We start from the raw sequence: 23533 nt of genomic DNA on the forward strand, positions 1-23533 counted from the left end.
CTATTTCTGAGATACACTACATAATGTAATCAGCATGCACGCTTTCAAGCATTAAACTAACATAGTCTATGTCTTTAGTTCTATTTAGTTTTGACTAGACAGATTTATCTACTGTAACATATACATAGAAGTCATAGTAACTGATTTTAAAGTTATACAGGAAATACTCTCAAGGGAGGCCAACCAATTAATCAGGACACATTGTGGTACTCTAGTGTTTGCGCAAATACAGATGCAGTCTTATTCCCTTACTCTCAACGGCAAATCCGACGCAATCGCAAAGAGTTCAGATGCAGGATCAACGGTTTTACATGTTTTCCGAGCTACGAGATAATGTCCAACTTCCAGACTGCCGGCTGTTAGTCAGTTATTTCGACAGAAAAATCCAACTTACTATCGGCCCGATCTGGGGTTTGAAATCGGAACCTCGGCATCTTTGGTCTGCTCACTAGACCAACGAAAAAAACAAAAAAATATGTATGTTGAAATAAGAAGTTATGTCATTTTAAGCGTTTGTTTTAGTTAGGTTAGTTTTTTAATTCATGAATTTGAACGAGTAGTGAAACTACAGATTATAATATAGTCTATTTGAAAAAGTTCATGCTTTAGAAGAAGCGTTGAGCATATATTAAGATGAATATGTCAATTGAATTATCAATTAACCGACGATAATCGCTCGATTCAGAGTACAGAGCACATGTTGGAGTAATGTTATTTACGAGAATAATTTATCCCGCAAAGCCGCCGTGACGCTTTAAACTCCGATATACTGATAGGTGTATAAACAGGGCTGATGTATTATGTAATTATTTTAAAATATTTGGTTTCATTCAAATCAGTATGCAGATGTATTTGTAATGAAAACAACAACATACAAATTTAACCTTCAGATATCTGATGGGAATGTTGTAGAAAAGACGACGCTCACACAATACAAATTATCGTATTATTTGTATTGCATGCGAACGATCATTTTTTTATATACAGCGTGTTGTGAAAATCTTTGTTTATAGTACGTAGACACTGCGTTACGTCTCGACATAAATTTTAATGTCTTGAGATATCTATGTTTATCTTGTACATTTAGCGGTATGGCTGATGCATCTGGGTTTAGTAACAGCAACTTATTTAATTACCAAATAATAAAGTGATAGCAATAGGTAGGTAGGTAGGTAGGAACAGTAGTAGGTAGGAGAATCAGTGTGATCAATGTCCCACCAGGCATAAACATTGTCAGTGTCTCTTGTCTATAAGTTGACTCCCTAAACTTCAGACGGCCTATTTGTTTGCGAAGTTTAAAACATATTTTCAAAAAGGTTTTATTTGAAATTGTGACTCTTACAAATTAATCATAATTTGTATTAAAAAAAAAAACAATATTTTCTAGAGCAAAAAAAAATTATATAAAAAGCAGAGAAAAATTATAAAGCTATCATTGTATAGTTATAAAATAAAAATATTTTATTAAATTTTTACACAATATATTTACTAACACATTTATAAAATACCTTTTTTTAATATTGTCACAGAATCAACTCTGATTAATCTATCATAAACGGAGTGTAAGCATACTGTCAATATTTAACTTTTATCATGTAACAACCTTAAGGTTCGTCTGCAAATTTATTTGAATAATACTTTCCTAAATATCAATACATGTAATAAAATATCCTACGAGTCAGACGTTGAATAAAGTTAGGTTGGTCTTGAATTGCTTGTCTTCGAGCACACACATGATTCCCATTATAAACTCATCTAAACTAACAATCAACTAAACTAAACAGGTTAAAAAACTTCAATATATGTCTTTCGATATCATCATCAATGGAATTTTTATACATCTTATGACATAGTGCATATGTTTCTTAACGTAAGAACGAAGGCCGACCTTGTCCCAAAAATCAAACATTGACATCGTGAGTTAAAATTAAATATATAAATGTCTGCTCAAAAAATAAGTGTAATTATTTCAGAGTTCATATATAATATAATCGACGACCTCCGTGGTCGAGTAGTGTGTACACCGGTTTTCATGGGTACGCCACTCCGAGGTCCCGGGTTCGATTCCCGGCCGAGTCGATGTAGCAAAACTTCATTAGTTTTCTATGTTGTCTTGGGTCTGGGTGTTTGTGGTACCGTCGTTACTTCTGATTTCCATAACACAAGTGCTTTAGCTACTTACATTGGGATCAGAGTAATGTATGTGATGTTGTCCAATATTTATTATTTATTTATTTATAATTATGTATATTCCACCATAACTTTTAAATGCTTGAACATATTTAGATGTATGGGTATATTTAGATTTCTTAGATCGTCTCGAGTGAAACTGGCTGTATATATTTTTTATGATGATTTTTGACTTTCATGCAAGATGTACAGTTGTAATTACCTGACATAACTTTTTATTACAAATGATGCAAAAGAGTAACTACTGAGTTTCTTGTCGGTTCTTCTTGGTAGAATCTACATTCCGAACCGGTGGTACCTAACTTTACGTTTAATACAGTTTTGTAATATGACGATTCAAATGTACTACAATATAAAAGCCTTATTGAATAAAGTATAATTTGATTTCATTCGATTTATAGTATAAATTCAATATGGCGGAAATATGGCAGTTGTGTTTTTTTATTCGTATATATTAGTTATTAATGTCCTTGTTTTGTTTACAGTTAAAATGGCGACGAAGGACTTCAAGACGGAGAGGGTCAAGCAAATGTTCAGTTGGACAACAGCGTAAGTGTATTTCATTAGATTAAGATTAAATCTAAATTGTATCGCCTTGTTTTACATTAAGAATTTGTTTTTATTGAATTAATATAGACAGATGAATACCCTACTATTAATTGTTTACAAAAACCTAGTTATTTATTAATTTATTGTTATCATACGGAACCTCTAATCAAAAAATATCATACCCCACAAAATACATAGCCTTATGGAGTATTTACTTATTATTAGCCTATTTCAACCAAAAGTGGAAAACATTTGCCATCGAATTGACATTATATCATTGGTCGAAACTTGAATTGAAAAATCTATGATATTCACTGTGGATTTTAATCCTTCATATCTTTATTCTTTCTTTGATTGGAATAGACTATAGATACTCCTACATTAATTTATTTATTTGGATCAACAATACTTGTATATAACATAACATACTATATCTAACACATGACTTACATCTACTTAAATATGCTACATACATTAACAACCTGTAAATTTCCCACTGCTGGGCTAAGGCCGCCTTTCCCTTTGAGGAGAAGGTTTTGAGCATATTCCACCACGCTGCTCTAATGCGGGTGGGTGGACTACACATGTGGCAGAATTTCGTTGAAATTAGACACATGCAAGTTTCTTCATGATGTTTTCCTTCACCGCCGAGCACGAGATGTATTATAAACACAAATTAAGCACATGAAAATTCAGTGGTGCCTGCCTGGGTTTGAATCCGAAGTCTTCGATCAAGATGCACGCGTTCTAACCACTAGGCCATCTCGGCTCCTTAAATATGTACCTACTATTATTTCATATGCAGATAAGAGTCAAGGGCACAAAAATAAACTCTAACTAGAGAATTAATTCTAACTAGTTAAAGAGTACTCATTTATGGTACTCTTTAACTAGTTAGAATTAATTCTTACATATTGGAAAATGGTGTCCATAATTTATGAAAAAATCTTTATAAATATCTTCTATTAAATTGTAGAACACAAGAGTATTTATCTCAAAAATCCTATGCGGAAGACGTATTCTCTTGAAGCATACATAATTGAGGTAATCAAACTGAGAATATACACTGCAAATAGATGGTCATTGATAAACCGACATAACATTATGATGCAAACGTTACGAGAAGTTGACCTGATGACGTAAGGGCTGCTTTCGCGTGCGGCTGAGATGTTGACGAACGGGTCCCGTTAACCTAGATGATGCATATTGCCAGGGGATTATTAACCTTATATTATATTTACACTAGCTACCCGTTTCGGTTTCATACGGGTGGACCCGTAAGATAAGGATTTCTTTAAACATTTTAGATTGAAGATCATTAAAAGAAAAAAAATATTTTTGTCTGGTTATGAAAGTTGAATTTCTCGGCATTTTCCTACTATAATATGCATGTTTTTATCATATAAACCTTTCTCTTGAATCACTCTATTTATTGTTGAAAACCGCATTAAAATCCGTAGAGTAGTTTAAAAGATCCAAGTTTACAGACAGCGGGAGGCGACTTTGTTTTATACTATGTAGATATTTTATCGGCTCTTTTGACAATAAGACTGAAATATTTCAGTCTGATAAGTATTGAAAAATGTTATAAATGTTGTGCAAATGTCTGTCCTTGAGGTTTATTTTCGTAAATAATAATTCTATCGTCTTTTTTCGTTTTTGGTCACGACGACCATTTTGAACGGTGACTAAAAGTCAAAAACTTCTAGTAACAGTAGTCGCAGTTAAGTACGTTTTGATGCCCTTTATCTCTCCCCTCCCTTAGCGTTTTTATTGAACAGCATAATAAACACTACTGTAGAATAGGTGACAGACTTTAAGTACTATCCAATGAACGGAAGTCTACTAATTTTAACTTCCTATCTCCGAGCTGCATGGTACCTACTGAAAGGAAAACCTATAAAACTTTCATTAGTCGTCGCAGTCACTGGAACAAACTAGCAGTTATATAATCAATGTATGTTTGAGAAAACGATTTATATACACATAAACATCGTATCTTTATGCTGTGTATTAAAAGCCGTAATAAAGATGTTTTGATAAGTACTATCTCTTTCTTTCGTAATCGATTTAACATTCTAAAGAAAAAGACAGCAATGTTTAACTAAAATTTAACCCATAAAAAAGTATATGCATTTATTTTTAATTTAGAATTATGGTAAGAAATAAATTATGATTTGCATATTTTAATTTTAATGCACATATACAAAAATTTTGACAAAAAAAAAACCGACTTCAAAAGAAACAAATTAATATGCTCTAAAAAGTAAAAAAATAATTGCGTATTACTCTACAACTTAATAATCAAGTGTCATCAAATCATTACGTATTTACAAACCTACCTTGGCTGACACCGACTCCAAAAATAACAATAATTGTAACTATATTATATTGTCGAGAGCATATTAATTTGTTTCTTTTGAAGTCGGTTTTTTTTTGTCAAAATTTTTGTTTATTATCTGATTTTTAGTGAATCTGAAGTACACTTACTATTTTTTCTGATATCTAATATGGGTAGACCTACTAAACGTGCTGCTCATATGAGACAGCGCCGATTAAATGAAACGAACGAAATCAGGGAGAAACTATTTCTTATTTACTATTTCAACAGAGAAAATCTACCTCGAGGATAATTTAGAATTAGAATTGCGAAGAGCGCAAAAATAGACTTTTAAAAATGCAACTTTGCATGAAAAAAGTTTTGAACAGGGAAAACATCAAAAAACGTAGTCATCGTTTGAAAAATATTGAAATATTTAGTTTAAGTATTTAAATAACATGTGATTTTAACAATATGAAGTTACATGAAAATAAAAATAGTTTTTTTTGCAGTTGTGTCCAGGAAGCATCAATTGTATAAAATGTATATCTTGCTGATTGAGTAAACATAATAAGTGAATCATTTTGACTTTGCCCGCATTTAGACATAGAAGAGTTTTTTGTTCCTTGTGGAACTTCTATATCATTGAGGAGGAATTATTATCCTGTACGTGAAGACTAGCAAGAATAAAAAATCATTTTAAAGAGATTGATTCTGTTAATAAAGTATATTCATTATTATAATAGTTTTAAGAATGTAATATGTGAACACAGTTTTTTAAATTATTTTATTAATAAACCTGTTTTGTCAAATAAATAAATTCCAAATCTTTAATTTATCTTTTAAATACTTATTTATTACCTTTTTATGTATTAAATATATGATGTACAGTCAGGGTAAGAAAAGGTTCGTCATCTTAAGATCTATTTTGGTGTGCTCAGTATGAGCGATAACCTGCTTTACCGATTGAGTATGACATATTGCGTCACAATGTCATTATAAGTCACATCTAGCAAAGAGTATATTAGTGTTTATGAGCTATAATAATAATAAGAAGAAGCCGTCAATCGGTATGATATTTACCAACTTTTCTTCATAGTCCTTCGTGAATGGTCGTGTAACATCGGAGATTAGGACATTGTCTTGTCTCTTATAAAAGAGAGTGCATAGTAGTAATCCTACTTCCTACTAATATTATAAACGCGAAAGATTGTGTGTATGGATCTGGCTAATTTCTCTGAGGTATGGTCCATCCATACCTCATATTTGTTACTCTTTTACATAAAATTTTGCACATAGATAGAATATGTACTGGAATATTGGATTCTTTTTATGCCGGGAATACATAAAATCTTCGGGAATGCGGGTGAAACCGTAGGACGGAAGTATTAAATAAAATAGTAAAATTAAATAGTAATTATGGTAAAATTTATTAATTTAAACAAATCTTATTTATTTTATTAAAAACGTGTATATCCGCCATTCGTATCAGTCACAGCTTGTAGTCTCTGTCGCAGTGATCCAACAAGGCGAGAGCATATGTCTGTTCCTCTGAAGCTCTCCCAGACACTTCGGCAATGTTCTACGACAGCTGCTTTGGTTCTATCGTTATTATTTATCTACCGTTGCACCATCAAACCCCATAGATTTTCGATCGGGTATATCCGCCGCTTTTGCAAGCCAAGGAATCACCACCACTTCCCGGTGCCGATGGAACCACTCATCACACGTCACGTCATTACATTAACCGTCACTTAAAATAACGGCCGAATAATATTACAAGCATTTTTATTCTAAGATTGCAAAATATTGCAAGAATATATAGGACACTGACAGACTTTGATAATTCAGTAGAGGATATCATATCTAATTTAAATCTTGTAATGACTAATTACAACAAAATATTCGACCGAGTATCATTAATATGCTCCTCAGAATTGAAGAGTTCGGTTACTTTGTAATGGATCCCATGATCCGAACCTAACCAAAGTGACACCAAACTATCCTTGAACCATATTATGCTTTCCAATAAACAAAGAATCATCAAAATTGGTTGACGTGATATTGAGTTATTCGTCCATTTTGTCGCGCATATACTTTATGCAAATTTAAGACTTATAAGGTTTTCTTATGGATGCCATCATCAGAATTGGACCAAATTATAATGGAACCACACAGGAAGTACTAGCTATCAAATAAAAAAAAAGATCATTAAAATCGGTTCACCCAGTCAAAAGTTCTGAGGTAACAAACATAAAAAAAAAATACAGACGAATTGCTAACCTCCTACTTTTTGAAGTCGGTTTAAAATGTATCGTAACTTTGTTGTATGTGTAAATACCATTATAAATGCTAAAGTAACTATTTCTGTCTGTTACGTTTTCAAGAGTGAACCACTAAATCAAATTTGACGAATTTTGATATGAAGCAATCTTGAACCTCAAGGACGTAGACCTCTTCTTCATCTTTATGCCTAAAATCAACGTCACCCGTAAATACTATTTTACAATAAAACACTTCGCCAAGAAGGATTGTCTTCTAGTTTGACAACTGGAACACCTCAGCATTCCTAGTAGTATGGGGGAGTTGAAAACCAGAACTGCTATTCCAAAGCTAGACTAGAGAGAGTATTCATTTAAGTAAGTATTACATTCAATCACGATAGTAATGTTTTTTTAACATGTCTGGAATAAGTAATTATTTTGCTGACTGTCAAATAAATTTTGTTTACAGTAATGCCATCTATTGGCATGGCATGGCATGGCAGCGCCATCTGTTGTATATAAAAAGAACGATCGTAAAGCGGTGACAATCATATTATGTTGTCATGATCGATTGCTAGATGGCGTCGATAGGCTGACTCAGTGGATTACAATATTTTTGTATATCGGTAGATTGCAAATTATTAAATATTATAAAATATTTATTGTTTCTTAAAGTACGTAATATATATATAAATTTACAATTTTAGTTTAACCAGTAGTGTAACATTGTCAAAGCTTTATAAACCATTTTATATAAATAAAATTTCGTTACAAATTAAATAACAATTACAGTATCGTATACATTACCTACGGCATTTGAAATATATAAATGCCTCAATGTAAAGAACGCGCAATCTAAATTATTATACAACATAAAATAAAACCATAATAAAATAATAAGTGAAAATTTAAATCGAAATCTATATTAAAAAAAAACGTCACATCTAAATATTGGACAACATCACATACATTACTCTGATCCCAATATAAGTAGTTAAAGCACTTGTGTTATGGAAAATCAGAAGTAACGACGGTACCACAAACATCCAGACCCAAGACAAAATAGAAAACTAATGAACTATTTCTACATCGACTCGGCCGGGAATCGAACCCGGGACCTCTGAGTGGCGTATCCATGAAAACCGGTGTACACACTACTCGACCACGGAGGTCGTCAATATGTACATAATTGCATTAGTGTTACTATCAAGTTATAAATCTTTTTATCCTTTAATATGACAGAGTTAATCAGCATAGATCTTTTTTAATTAGCCCTCTGGTGCATTGGCAAAGATTCTACCAAATTTAGTTATCTATCTTTTGATTTGATAGTAGCAAAATATATTTTCTACAACGAAAAAAACGGTTTATTTTATATTTTTATGATCCACATAAATACAGCCTTCACACCCCGAAAGCTTAGAAAACAAGAAAATTAATCATATATTTACATAACACTAACACATGTTCATGACATAAAATAAATTACCATATAAATTTAGTAATTTTAGAATGTAATTAGAAAGCGGAAACAAAAATGTTACCTGATTTTTTAACTGATTGCCTCAGACAGATTATTCTACGGAAGTTTAATTGCTTTTTCCATTATATTAATACACTGGTAAAGTTAAAAGTGACACTCAATTAATTCTTCTGGACTAAAGCATTATCTCCTTATACCCTATCCAAACAGTTATTCACCGCGGCAATAATCATAAATAAGATTAGGCATTACATAAATAAAATTAGGCAAACAATTACAATTTTTTTTCATGCATTTTGAAGTTAAATTTTAAAATCCAAAGCTGTTACGTTCTAAGGCAACTGTCAAAAAGTGATTATGGGCTGGACAGGGTGGGTATAGGTGATAGATTGGAGCTTGTTTGAAGGGTCTGTAAGCCATTGTAACTACACAAAGGACCTTAGTTACCAAGGTTGGTGGCGTATTGGCAATATAAGAAATTATTAAATTTTCATACGGTGCTAATGTCTATAGGTGGCCCAACAGTTCGTCCGCCTACTGATGCCTTAGAAAGGTCCTATGTTTTTCACGTACTATAGCCAGAGTATTGCTAAATGTGTGAGTATTTAAATATTTTACATATAATTGTTTGAATAACAACTAGTACGAAGCTTTTTAAGTTTTTATAGTAAGCCTTGGAAATTACAATATACTCAAGTTATTACTTTGTTAAAATATTAACGTTGTGGTTATCAATATATCCTTTGAAGAGGGTGTGACTAGAAGGTTTTAATGTCAAAACACGTTTCATTAAATATTTACGATATATTTAATGAAATGTGTTTTGACATTACGACCTATTAAATTAATATTAGTAAATATTATTTATGTTATTCGTTTATTAACAACTATATAAAGACGAATAAATAATTTGAACTAGCTTTTATTTGTTCCTTGTATTAAAACGTATTCAATTTATTATCAACAGAAGCGAGTATGTGCAAAATATCAGTTAAAGCGATTGTGTGGAATTGACTTAATATTCGATTGAAACATTAACACACTAATACTAACATAATTATCATCAACCAAATGTAATCATGTCTGTCACAAACATACTAACAGGTCTAAGATGAATAAAAGCATTAAAGTAGATTTTTTGTTTATATTTAAAATAAGTATTTGGGTGGGATATGGAGTACCTTTTACAAGCCAACACCGCCTATAAACATTGGCACTGTAAGAAATATTAACCGTCTTTTTCGACGCCAAAGCGCAACTAATCTTGGGTACTAAGAAATTCTATCCCTTGTTTCCATAATTGGCTCATTCATCCTTCAAACCGGAACACAACAATACTAAGTTTAAGTTAAGTTTAATTGGTAGAATAATAGATATATATATACCCTACTATTATTGTAACTTTCTTGTTTATCTTGTGAACATTATAGTGTTTTTTTATTTTCATTATATGTTTCACCTAAGTGCCTTTAACATTACATAGTGAATTTTGAATAATTACTTAACGAAAAATACAAGAAATTTCCTTATTTACCTTTCATTCCTTAACATAAAGAAAAATATGGATTTAATTTATTACAAAAAAAAAAATCTCAGGATATTCATTATTGTATAACACTTGACACATATTCAACCGCGTTTAATAAAAATTGTACACGTCTGTTAAATATAAATGATCAAAATTATAAGCCTTTGATATTTTTTTCACAGCCTAAGCTGCTACACAGGTCTAACAGGATAGAAGTTTTGTACAGGAATTGTTTGTTGGATGTTTTAAATGAGGGGTGAAGTTTATTTTAGTTAGCCGTTTCTCGATATATGAAATACGGAAATTATTCATTATTCTTCTGTTTATTAGGAAAAATATTAATACAGTGTTTTTGAAAATTATCCCTTAAAAAAAGAATTAAAGATTGGAATAGAAATTATGTTGGGTAGTTCAAATTCATAAATGTAAGTGTATGAACCTTAAACTTGTTCTGAGATTCAAATGCGATAATACCGAAGCGATCCTAACGACTTGATTTGCAAAATCGTTGAATCATATGTGTGACGTCAAATGATTTGCGTCAAACTCGGGTCGACATACCTGACGATTCTTCTCCGTTATTAGGAATTAATTTAGACTCAGGAATGGAAAATTTTCATAATATTTAGTTTTATAAGAATAGTTCTCTAATAATTTTATAGATAGACGTTTTTTTTGAAGACTCTGGAATTATACAAACATATTAAGATCGCATAGAATTACTTACTTATTTTTTTTTAACTAATTAGACATTCCTAAAGATAATTAACATCAATGTAAGCTACTTTAAAGCTAGGAATATACAAAGGAATACTTGTTGAATAGAAAAATGGAGTAAACAAAAAGTTTCGTATTAAACGTCTTAGTCAAAGAGGTTTATCTTGTTTTTTTTTATCGTCAACCTATACAGTGGTATTTGCGTCACTAGAACCTTTTTACACGTATTTTTTAGTCGTCTGCGTATCGTTGTAATCAAGATAAAGAAACATCGGCTTCGATACCATTATTTAGTTATTTTTAGGATCAGTTCAATAATATTATAAATAACAATTAATACCAATACCATTATTATATCTACTAAAGTCGCTATTGAAGTCCTTAAATAAAAATCAGCACGTCGGATACGGATGGAAGAAAGTAACATTGTGTAGATGTTACTTAAATCCTACCTAACTAATATAATAAAAAAGAAAATCTGTTTATTTGTGACGCTTTCACATCTTAACTACTAAGTCGATTATCGTGAAATTTTACAAACAAGCTATCAGGACCATAGAACAGAAAAAAGAGTACCAAGACCTGACCCTACTTCCTCAGTGAGTGCAGCCACGGGCGGTAAATAGTATTACATTACAACAACATTAACAGCCTGTAAATTTCCCACTGCTGAGCTGAGGCCTCCTCTCCTTTTGAGTAGAAGGTTTGGAGCATATTCCACCACTCTGCTCCAATGCGGGTTGGTGATTGTGGCAGAATTTCGTTGAAATTCAGCGGTGCTTGCCGGGGTTTGAACCCGCAATCATCGGTTAAGATGCACGCGTTCTAATCACTGGGTCATCTCGGCTCGATAGTATATCATATAATTAATATTCTCAAACGATATCCAATTTAATTCATGTTTAAAAAAATATGCTGTCATCCTAAAGAATAATGTTTGGCTTCAGTCCCATAAAACACAACCAACTATTGGGTTTAATTATTTGCTCAGTGGCTTAAGCGAGCATAAACTATAATTACGACAAGTAAAAGTTTAATTGACATTTTACCGTATGGGATTTTTTTCGGTCAAAATCAAAGACAAAATCTTTATTCAATACATTAGCGTTACATTTTTTTGTTGATTGTAAAAAATCTACCGCCGATTGGGAAGTAAATACCTACGACCGAAAGGGTGGTGACAGGAACTAGCTTTTGCTTGTTCCCGGTATAAATAGCAGATAATGTCATAATTGTTAGAAAATAAACTTCTGTGAAAACACATTTTTCAATTTATATTTAGAGTGAAGGAAATATTTAAATATATTTCTTAATAGGGCCCGGGTTATAAATTGCGCAAATCACTCAACTACGACGCTAATATAGTATTAATATGACAAAATAGAATTACCTCTATTCATGTGTAAAAAAAAATGTTCTTGTCTCCTTTGAAATAATAAATATATATTCAATATAGTTGAATTCAAAATAAGAAAATAGGTTGCATTAGAAAAGTTACACACAAAAATGTTGCATTCAAACTTCACCTTGAATATTAACTATTATAAAAAGATATACAAGAGACTTGCTTAAAAAAAATCTCTTCAAAACAATAAAACATCCACAAACCCGCAAATCCTTCCTATAAAAGGATCGAAGGCTTTAGCCCAGTATGAGGACATTTAACCTGTAAACTATTTTAACAAGGAAACGAATAATAAATAAAAACAAGAGAATAATTATAACTCATTCACAGTTCCAATATATTAAAAAAGAATTGCATACTGTAGACATGTTATTGCCAACGTAAAATGCCGTAACTAATCGAACGTGTGTTGACAAAGTGGTCAAATGAAGGAAAAATAATCTTGACACATGCGTTGTGTGATTTTGTCATCATTAAAATAAATATACGTTACAGACGGCAAGTTTAATCATATGAAGTATCTATTTAAGTTTTATATTCGTTGCAGAACTTCTAAATTATTTAAACTATTATAATTTTTTCAACCAAATGTAATCATGATTTGAATTTATAAGCAATTTACTCGTCTATATAAACTAAATTATATAAAAATGTAGATTCCTGTACTTGATGATACGAGCAAGTCTGTTAGCGCCTCTGTATGGTCATTGATGTATCATATAGAGTCAAACATCAATCTTTGTTGTGTTCCGGTTTGAATAGGAGTGAGCTTGGTTCTCAAGTTTGGTGATGCATTGGTGATATGAAGCATGATATTTCTTACAGTACCAATGTTATGGGTGGTGTTGACCTTAATCTCATGTTGTCACCAAACCCATTTGCCATTTCGCCTATTTAAAAAATAATAATATATACAATTACTTACATCTCGTTAAACGTCAACCGATTTGCCAAACTTTCGGCTGGTGCTCATCATAGAATCTGACCCGACTTATCCGACATATTACTTTAGGATTTACTTTATTCATTATAATATTGTATTTATGGAACATTTTATATATATATAGCCATGACGCCATATATATATATATATATATATATAAATATATGTTGCGGGCAATCGAATGGCTTAATAAGCTAGAATAAGTCATTAAATTAACAGCCTAGCCTTTTTTAAAGCATCACCGTTCCATTAACTGCCGGAATGACAATCAGGCATCTGTTATATCTTCCGTTCATAAAATAGATTTCCTTTATCGTTTTAAATGATCCTATAAGATGATTAATATTTCTACTAGTAACCCTTTGATTTATGCCAAATAATGTTACGAATATTTTATTGATAGATATTTACAAACGTAAAATTGATACAAATTAATTATAACAAGTAAATTTATCGTCAAATGATTCCATATAATGTTCATCTCATGTTTGCAACAGGAAACATTACGAGGAAATTTGCTACTTGAATGTTCTTCTTAATAGCTAAGGGCACGTAGGCCTTGCTGTTGCGAAAGACAAAATATTATTGAATGTATAGCAACATCGAAGACCAGGGTTTATTTTTGCCATCATATTTTGTATATGTAATGTTATCCTTCAAACAGTAATATTGGTGCTTTTCGACTGAGCCAGCGACAGCCACCAACAATTGTATCCTGATCCCGGGTATTGGCGGTGTAAGAACTAGATATGTTTCTTGCAGTGCCAAGTACCTATGATCAAAGATTCTGACCTGACCGATCTTCAGCTTATAATATAAGACATTTATAAATCCTGTAAATAAGTGTATGATATTATACATAGTTATAAATATTTTGTTTCGTAATTTCTTAGTGAGTTTGATTGAGGCTTTAAATAACGTGGTCGGCATAAAACTGGTTTATCGTCCTTGTCTCGACCAGTCAACGTTTGGACTTTAACCCAAAAATACTTTACTAGCTAGCTGTAACTGTTCGCATGAATTTGATATATTTTTATATGTATTGTGTCCTGATTTACAATTATGATGTGCTTTCATATTTACTAACGGATCATTTTGACTTATCAAATATATATTATCTTCACTGTATTCAATTAAGAACGGAGAAAAATAAATCCTGTCACAAATAATGAACAATTCAGAACAGCAGCCATTTTTTAAATATGGCGGATACGTAAACAGAGCTTATTTGTTTTTGTATTTATGGAAAATAACTGACAGAGATCTCAATGTAAGCGTACACTTTTAAGAGCAATTTTAAAGTGCGCCGTGGAGTTGGATTAGCACTTTTTTTTTTAATAATTCGTATCGCTATCTAAAGAGAAATGCTACCAACCTTCGTATTAATACTTCAAGGTAAATCGTTGGAAATTATTTTTTATGTAGCTGGTTTTTATGCATATAGTTCGACAGTAAAATTATAATTGAATATTTTGATTATTTAAAACTAATATAGCTAAGTTTTCGTTTTTCATTTTAGAATTATCCATCGAATCGGAAAATAGAAATTCCAAAGAACAGCCTACGTACTTAGTAGTTATTTTATTACATTTATTTACATCGGTTTGTTAAAAAATATAACTATATTATTATACAATATCTTATATGCACATCAACGGTCACCATCTCCACGCGTTTTTATCTTTTATATGATATTGTTTTTTGTAATTTGCTTATTATTTTAGCAAGAGGGATTATTATATTATTTTATCTTTATGTAGATAATTACACTGCTGTACTCGTATTGCAAAAATAACATACGCAGTAGTTGCTTAGAGATGGAAAAACAAGAATATAAATTATCGGCGGCGAAAAAAAATAACAATGTGGAAACACAGCAGTGCAATCCCCAATAGGTATAACCACTCAACTTGATATCAAAGTCAGAAGACCTCATAACTGATATTCAGTGTCTCCGTGCAGCGGCCCGCAGTACCATAATAAATAAATATTAAATATAATAAATATTGGACAACATCACACACATTCTCGTATGTGACGTTGTCCAATTGTCATTCACTCTGATCCCAGTGTAAGTAGCTGCTAAAGCACTTGTGTTATGGAAAATCAGAAGTAACGACGGTACCACACACACCCAGACTCAAGACAACATAGAAAACTAATGAACTTTTCATACATCAACTTGGCCGGGTATCGAACCCGGGACCTCGGAGTGGCGTATCTATGAAAACCAGCGTACACAGTACTCGACCACGGAGGTCATCAAATCATGGATGTACTTTTTGAATTTCTAATTAATTTTTTTTTTTTTTTTTTCACACGTATGTTTGAAAACTAGAAATAATCTTGAATTAATGTATTGTTTAAATTTACAATATCCAACGGTGACAATATCTGCGGTATTTTATTATAGAAGCAAATACCTTGCGCAAGGAAAGGCGTATTGACTTTGCAGAGACGGAAACTTGCCGTCACAAGTTTTTCTGTACCTCTCGTGTCTATACAACGTTTATGTCTTTATAAATATACAATCTAATATACTGATATTGTCGTTAATATTATATTTAATAACTAACTTTGTTAAAAATGTATTCGTCCATCAAACGAATTCGAATTTAGATTTGTGTTTCGAGACCAGGGCTGTGAAAATTTGATATATAAAAATAACAATTAAAATACTTCTATGAAGCGATCCACAATCCTTGATTCATGTTTCTACCAAGCTTAAAAACGGAGCCGAAGATTTTCCGAGCGCAATGTTTTAGTCATAAAATAAAGTTTTAAATAGTTTACGATTTATATATTTATTATTGTAACCTTATCTTTATGATATAGCAGTGGACGAGCAAACGGGTCATAGCCTATATAAATTAGCGCCATATGTAATATTAACCTTACATCTCCAGTGCGCTACCTTGGGAACTAAGTTATATCCCTTGTGCCTGTAGTTACACTGGCCTGGCTTACTCACCCTTAAACCGAATAACAACATCGAATTTTTTGAGAATAAAAAAGTCTCTGTTACTATGATTAATTTAATATGTCGTATAATAATTAAGGTATTAAAAGTGGTCAAAACTTAGTAATGTTATGTTTTTAGCGATTGTTAAACTTAAGTGAGAGGAGGGCAATGCTCCCAGTCTATCAAAACTTTTAAATGCATTGACCTTACCGACGATGTTAAGATTTCAACTTGTGGTAAATATTATTCATTTCATTAAATTTATTTCCAAGGTCGTGTTGTTTACGTTTAGAGGGATAAGGTTGTTTCGCTACGTGACAGCGAGTAGATGATCCATTCAGTCATATACACACGAAATAAATCTTAAAGATATTTGTCTACTTTTGTTTGTACTAGGTGCGTGCTTTAATGGCGAGCATAAGAAATGATTTTAATATCTTATACTAATATTTTATAATGCGAAAGTTTGTCTGTTTGTCAAACTACTGAACCAAATTTGTTGGAATTTGACAAACAAGTTTGAAACACAAATAAAGCGGGGCTACATTTTTATTCAATTCCTGACAAACAACCCCTAAAATTCGAGCGAAGCTGCGAGCCACAACTAGTATGTTATAAGTATAATGATCATATTTTCCTTTTCAAAGGTCCTTGGTATATAATGTTCAATTTAAATTTTTTTAACTCATCTTTAATATAATAAATACAGCAGGTATATAATCTTTTGAAGTTTTAAATTGGCAATTTTACATATGACCTTTTTGCGCTAGTGATTTGCTCAAGTCTTTATGAAATGCAAATTATTCGCTTAATCTTACTATTGTAATATTAATATTGATGTATGATTGTTTGGATATTTGGCTTCTGAAAATCAGAGAAGCCATTTATGTCTAACGAAGCAAGGCATGACGATTTTAATAGGAAATTGTAAATTAAAATAGGGTTATCCTCGTTGAGTTGTTTTCAATATCAGAATATTTGTACATAAACTTTAAGGTATATTCAGTTAGTTAGGAGAAGGGGATTTGGAAAACATGGCCAGGGAACCTAAATATTCCAATTGAAATAGTAACTTCGAATTCTTTTGAATTGTAAACAAAAAAAACTCAGTTCAAAAGTAGAATATTTACGACTTGTAATATAATATATAGTTTTTTTAATCCTTAACAATAGACAGATCGTATCAAATTTTTACATAAAATCGTAAAAATTATTATTTATATATCAAAATTAATAGCGCTACCATCGTATCAAAATATACGTAGAGCTACTCTTGTATACGGACTATCCATTTATAATATATTTATAAAAAAAAAAAATTATACCTTGTTTAAAATAATTACTCAACCCACGCTTTTTATCATAGACATTTTATAAAAAAAAAAAAAGTTGCATCTATTAACGGCTCCTTATTACTTCCTGCACAGACTCAACACTGTCGTTGCATTATATGTAGAGATACAGCCGTGTTATAGTTTTGATGTTGTCATTTGACCTCCTTTATTATAAGCCATTATAATCCGCGTTAGTTGATTGCACGTATGCACTACACCGTATATTTTCCTTCCCTTTGGACAATGTTACATAGATAGGAAAATCTTAATTTAAATTGAATATTTATTCATCCTGTTTGTAAACTAATACATCAATGTTTTGTTTGTTTCGTTTAAATCACAAAAATAATTCAGATTTGGTTAAATCTGTTTATGATATATGTTTTTAGATAACTTGTTTAGACTGTCTAGGAATGCTCTACAATGTGTTTGACGCGAATCATACGCTGCAGTAGTAGAGCAGGTTGACTATTTATATAGGTACATAAACTGATGTATCATTATTTAAAAGTAGATTATTTTATGAAAAAGATTAATAATAAATTATATAATTAAAGAGGGCATAGATGTATAACAAAACAAAACGCTATTTTTAATTGTAAATCCTCTCGTAAGCCCGTATAAAATGGTGGAATGGAATAACTATGTTTCTTGCCGGATCTTCTCGGTAGAATCTACTTTTCGAACCGTTAGTTTATTATTTAATTTAACGCTGTAACACGAAAATTCAAAAGTTCTTTTAAGAGCCTACTTGGATAAAGAATATTTTGAGTTCGATATGAGTAATTCGAATTGAAGTCAATATACGAATTGAATTCAATATATTTGGATATGGGAATCACACTTTTTGTAAGAGGCTGGGTTTTTTTAAGAGGAATTTCGTTATTCTTTATAATTAATGTAAAATTACATTCTCAAAATTTCACGCTGACGAAGTCACACACACACACACACACACACACATCTGTGTCTAACTAAATTTCATTCAATCTAAACGATTAATAAAATCAATATCATTTTATTTAAATAGGCTCTTCCCAGAATTTACTACATGAAATTTTTAGCTTAAATAAAATTTCGATGCTTACATTCGGTATAAGTACGAATTATAAAAATTTCTTTGCTTTAACAAATAAATAAATATTTTATTTGTTTAATATTTATAAATTAAAAATAAATTCGTTATAGATCTGTTATGTTTGTTGTGGTATTTTTACGCGTAAATCGCTTCATCTCACACATAGTGGAAACTCCATTAAATATATGATAAATAAAAATCGCATCACTTTTATCATGGTCCTAGAACAAATTATGTAACAGAAGTGCCATCAACCACATTGGTCAGTAATACTTAATTTATACCTTTATCTTGTATTATATTTTATTAGAAGTATTATTTTAGAACATTTTTCCTTCCTTGAAAATTTTCAGAAATTTCTTTTTTTTAAAAGCGTATTTGAACACAACTTTTTATGTTTCATTCTATCAATTTCTTAATTCAATAAGTGGAAAAAGGACGATTAGTTTTACGCTGACAGGAAATCCAGTCAGTTATCCTTTAACTAGACCACGTAGCTTGTAAACGCTCCATTTTTGAGTTCAATATAGGTACATCTTTAGTAATATGTAAAATCCTGTCTGAAATATGCACTAAGTGCGAGTATAAATGCTCTGAGTATCCTTGAAGAATAAAATTTGATATAAACGTATAGAGACCGACATAACTTGCAAAATTAAAAGACTCAAGGGAAGTGGGCTGGTCACGTATGCCGAAGTACCCATGGTGATGGTTCTAGGATTGAGTGGAGTGAGATGGACTGTTGAGCTGATGCAGTTAACGAGAGTTACGATTTGGTTCTACATTTATCTTTACGGAAGATTCCGAGTTCAAATTCCTTGTATCAGTTTATTAATTCATCTTGTGAATTATGAAATAATTCGTGGAGAAACATGATTCAGGATGTGATTGCTGACGCTTTTACGTTATGTAATATTTTTGTATGATCACTCAATTTTATGCTAACATTAGCAGACATAAGGGGAATGTTTTACTCTCATGTCACACGTGCAACCTTCGTGCTGCTTGCTGTTCTATGCTATCACGACTCCTTGTAAGACTTCTTTACACTTACAATTAGAATGAAAGAGTGTGCCGAGCGTCTGTGGCAACAAAAAAACCCCAACGAGTCCGAGTTTTGAGTTGCCGAAACAACTTGCGTCATTACATTACGAGCCGCCCAAGACAGTCGCTGGCTGAACGCACTGACCAGTAAAAATAAACTAGGCTCAGCGAAAACGGAACGCAGCCAGTACGAAGTCGACCGCGCACCGATCTACACGCCGAGTGGTCGCGGCTGCTGTCAAAAAATAATAAAAATACGCGCCAACGATTAGAAAGTTACAAAAGATAATATAAATTATATTATTTGCAGTGCGCGTGTGTTCGAAAAATATATTCGAATCGAGTGATTTTTGTGAGTGTTTAAGTGAGTGTATGACACGGGGAAGGCCGCTAAGATGCTTATAACGTAAGTTAATTAAACCGTGATTAGAATTGTAATTAAAAAGGTGTAGACTTTGACTTTGAGTTGGCTAAAGAATTGCATAATGACGGTCGCCAATACTAAGTCGCTGAGATCTCGAAGAAATCACTGGAACTTAATGGCTCGTCGCGTCGTCTCGTTTTAATACAATACCTATTTATACTTGGGTGTTGAGCAATTAATTTTCAATTTTATATACATTTTATATATAAATACATAATATTCCGCTACACACTAACATTGTTGTATGTATTGTATTGTGTTCCGGTTTAAAGAGTGAGCGAGCCAATGTCTCTACAGGCACGAGGGGCATAGTATATCCTACATCTTCATCAAGAATCATCAAATTATTCTCAAATATTTGAATTAGTGTAGTAATCGAGCTTTATGTCAAAATTTAAGGTGACAAAGGCGAGAACAGTACTCGTTACTAATTAACTAATTTGTGTAATTAATTTTACATTATATTCATGATAAATTTGTTGAATAACATGAATACGTATGTTTTATTTAGCTTAAATAGTATATAAAATTCAGCGTTCAATTCTGACTAGCTCTATTTTTGCATAGTAGAGTGAAGTAACAGCCAGTCTTACATGGCTAAACCTCTCATGGGTGGAGAATTACAAACGACACAGGCAGGTTTCCTCACCATGTTTTCCTTCACTGCCGAGCACGAGATGAATAATAATCCCAAATTAAGACATGAAAATTCAGTTGTGAGTTCCTGGGTTTGTTACCCGCAATCAATTAATATTCACTTGTTCTAACTACTGGATCACCTCGACTACCTATTGATATATTGATAGATTAACTATTACTACACAGTTTAAACGTGTGTGAATATTCCGCAAATAGGAATATTCCATTTTACGATGAAAACCAGTTGTTAAAACATGTTTCGATTATTATTTCTTGTATTTTTTGTCTCTGTAAACGTATCAAAGTGTTAATCAAAGTATTTTTATTCATGATCTCTAACAAGCGATATAAAAACATTTCGAGATTGAGTTATATTTAAAGTTAACACCTATTCTATAGTCACCGAAATACCGAGAAGAACCGCTTAGAAACTGAGTTTTTACTCCGTTCCACAAAGCAAATTACATAAATATGTTAATTAAAATCAATTAAAGAATTATTAATCCTACATATAACTCAAAGAATATTAACTGCACGCTTTTTATTATCTGTATTATACTTTAATTAGTAAGCTTTTGTTTTTTTTTAATGAGATTTAATTAAAAATATCTAGATTTTTTCATTCATATCAATGATGTTGAATTAGATATACATCATATATAGGTTCATATCTTACATTCGTTGTAAAGCCTGTTCAATTTCTTTGTAAATAATATCTAACACAACTCGCGCTAAATATATATATTTCAGAAAAGCATGTGTAGAAAATGGAACAAGAAAGCATTTTGTAATACTAGTTGGTAACTTATTGATTCGAAGTCAAGTTGAATTTAAGTAATTATGTGTACTTCAAAATGTAGATTCGTTTTTACTGATAAATACCGCCCAAAACTATCGAAAATCTAAGGAATATTAACCAATAATTACTATGTTACATTGTAGGCTACTGGTCTCGCTATGTGCAGAATTAATATGTGGTAGAGTCCTTGTTGAAAGGGGTTCACAGGCTCGCACATTGCTCTAAATATTTTTTTTTTTAATTTTTTTTTTTTTTTTTTAATATTGGACAACATCACTTACATTACTCTGACCCCAATGTAAGTAGCTAAAGCACTTGTGTTATGGAAAATCAGAAGTAACGACGGTACCACAAACACCCAGACCCAAGACTTTTTCTACATCGACTCGGCCGGGAATCGAACCCGAGACCTCGGAGTGGCGTACCCATGAAAACCGGTGTACACACTACTCGACCACGGAGGTCGTCAAGGTGCTCTAGCATTATAAAATTGAGTTAGAAAGTTAAAAACTGTGATACGTATACCCTATAAACTACAGCTGTAGTTTTGCGACTAATATTAATAATAATAAAATAATATAACTATCTAATCAGTGTAGCTTGATAATGAAAGTCTTGACTTCGTCTCGATACAAAAAGCCTTACATTGTGAATAGGAAAAATTTAAGTAATTTTCAAACAGAAATTTCTGGTATTCGTTTATAAAAATATGTAATTATCATCTATTCCTTAATTATACTTAAATTGCTCTAACTATAACCAATGAAATTGTTTCATAGCTTAAGTCCACAACTTATTTTCCTTAAGTGTGTATGTACATATATTAAACAAATTGCTATTAATAACTATGTGCTTCAACCTCGCTTGGTGATAATTAAAGTTTATTATTTAATGGTCTGATTTATGAATTATTAAAAAAAATAGCTTCTTTGTTTTACTTTGTGGTAGGACTTTGTACAAGGCAGTCTGGTAAGGTACCACCCCCTCATGTAAAATCTACCTTCAAACAGCAATGCTTAGTAATACAAGGGACTTTATATCTCAGTTTCCAAGGTTTGTCGTTCATTGACAATGTAAGCAATAGTTTAAATTTCAAGCGCAGTGGCGATCACTTTCTCTGGGGTGGCTCATTTTCCCGTCTTTTTCATTTTAAAATTCAAATAACCCAGGGGATAATACATCGTAATAGTAGACCTGTGCGTCTAAGTTCGGGATCATGAAATCGGGAAAGTTATACCAAGTTTTCGTATGTTTAATTTATGGTTATAATTTACTCGTATTCTTATATAGTTACATCTTAGCTTACATTTATTTGATGCCGATTGGCTGTAAAGAAAGTGAGTGTGGTGTGTGTGAGTGGTGAGGAATCTGACATTTATTTGATGATTGTACCACTTGTGTCACGAATACACCAATAACCTCTAAACCAGCTCTTTGAACAATGTTGAAAAATACATATAATATTAATCGATTCAAATATAGTCGATTTACGACAAATATGAACAGATTACAGATTTAGCGAAATAATATAACAAATATTCAAACTCACTTCCAATATATAGTATTTTATTTAAAAAAATACTTATGTAAAGTATTTTAAACTTTTATTATGTACACGTATATAATGTTTCAAGTTAAACGTGCCTTCATTTTTTTATTGATATGTAACAAATCTTATAAATTCCAAATGATTAATTGATTTTTTCCGTTACGACGTATGGATTAAGGTTTAAATTCAAATGTGTAGATATCGTAGTCATTTTTAATAAACGCGTTTATGTAAATACGATTTAAATTAAAAGTTAACGACATTGGACTCGACTGGTTTTTTAATCAAAGTTCACATCTATTCAG

General features: G+C 31.5%; 1 protein-coding gene across 1 annotated transcript in view; it reads left to right on the top strand.

Moving 5' to 3' along the window:
* Positions 1-23533, top strand: part of LOC113399580 (ABC transporter G family member 23) — a 98905-nt gene that overhangs the window by 18832 nt on the left and 56540 nt on the right. Inside the window, exon 2 of the mRNA XM_026638734.2 lies at positions 2676-2739. Coding sequence (XP_026494519.2) covers positions 2681-2739 — 59 coding nt within the window. The 5' untranslated portion in view covers positions 2676-2680. The remainder of the gene's footprint in view (positions 1-2675; positions 2740-23533) is intronic.

The sequence above is a fragment of the Vanessa tameamea genome, chromosome 24 (genome assembly GCF_037043105.1).
Source record: "Vanessa tameamea isolate UH-Manoa-2023 chromosome 24, ilVanTame1 primary haplotype, whole genome shotgun sequence".
In the NCBI taxonomy this organism is placed as follows: Eukaryota; Metazoa; Arthropoda; class Insecta; order Lepidoptera; family Nymphalidae; genus Vanessa; species Vanessa tameamea.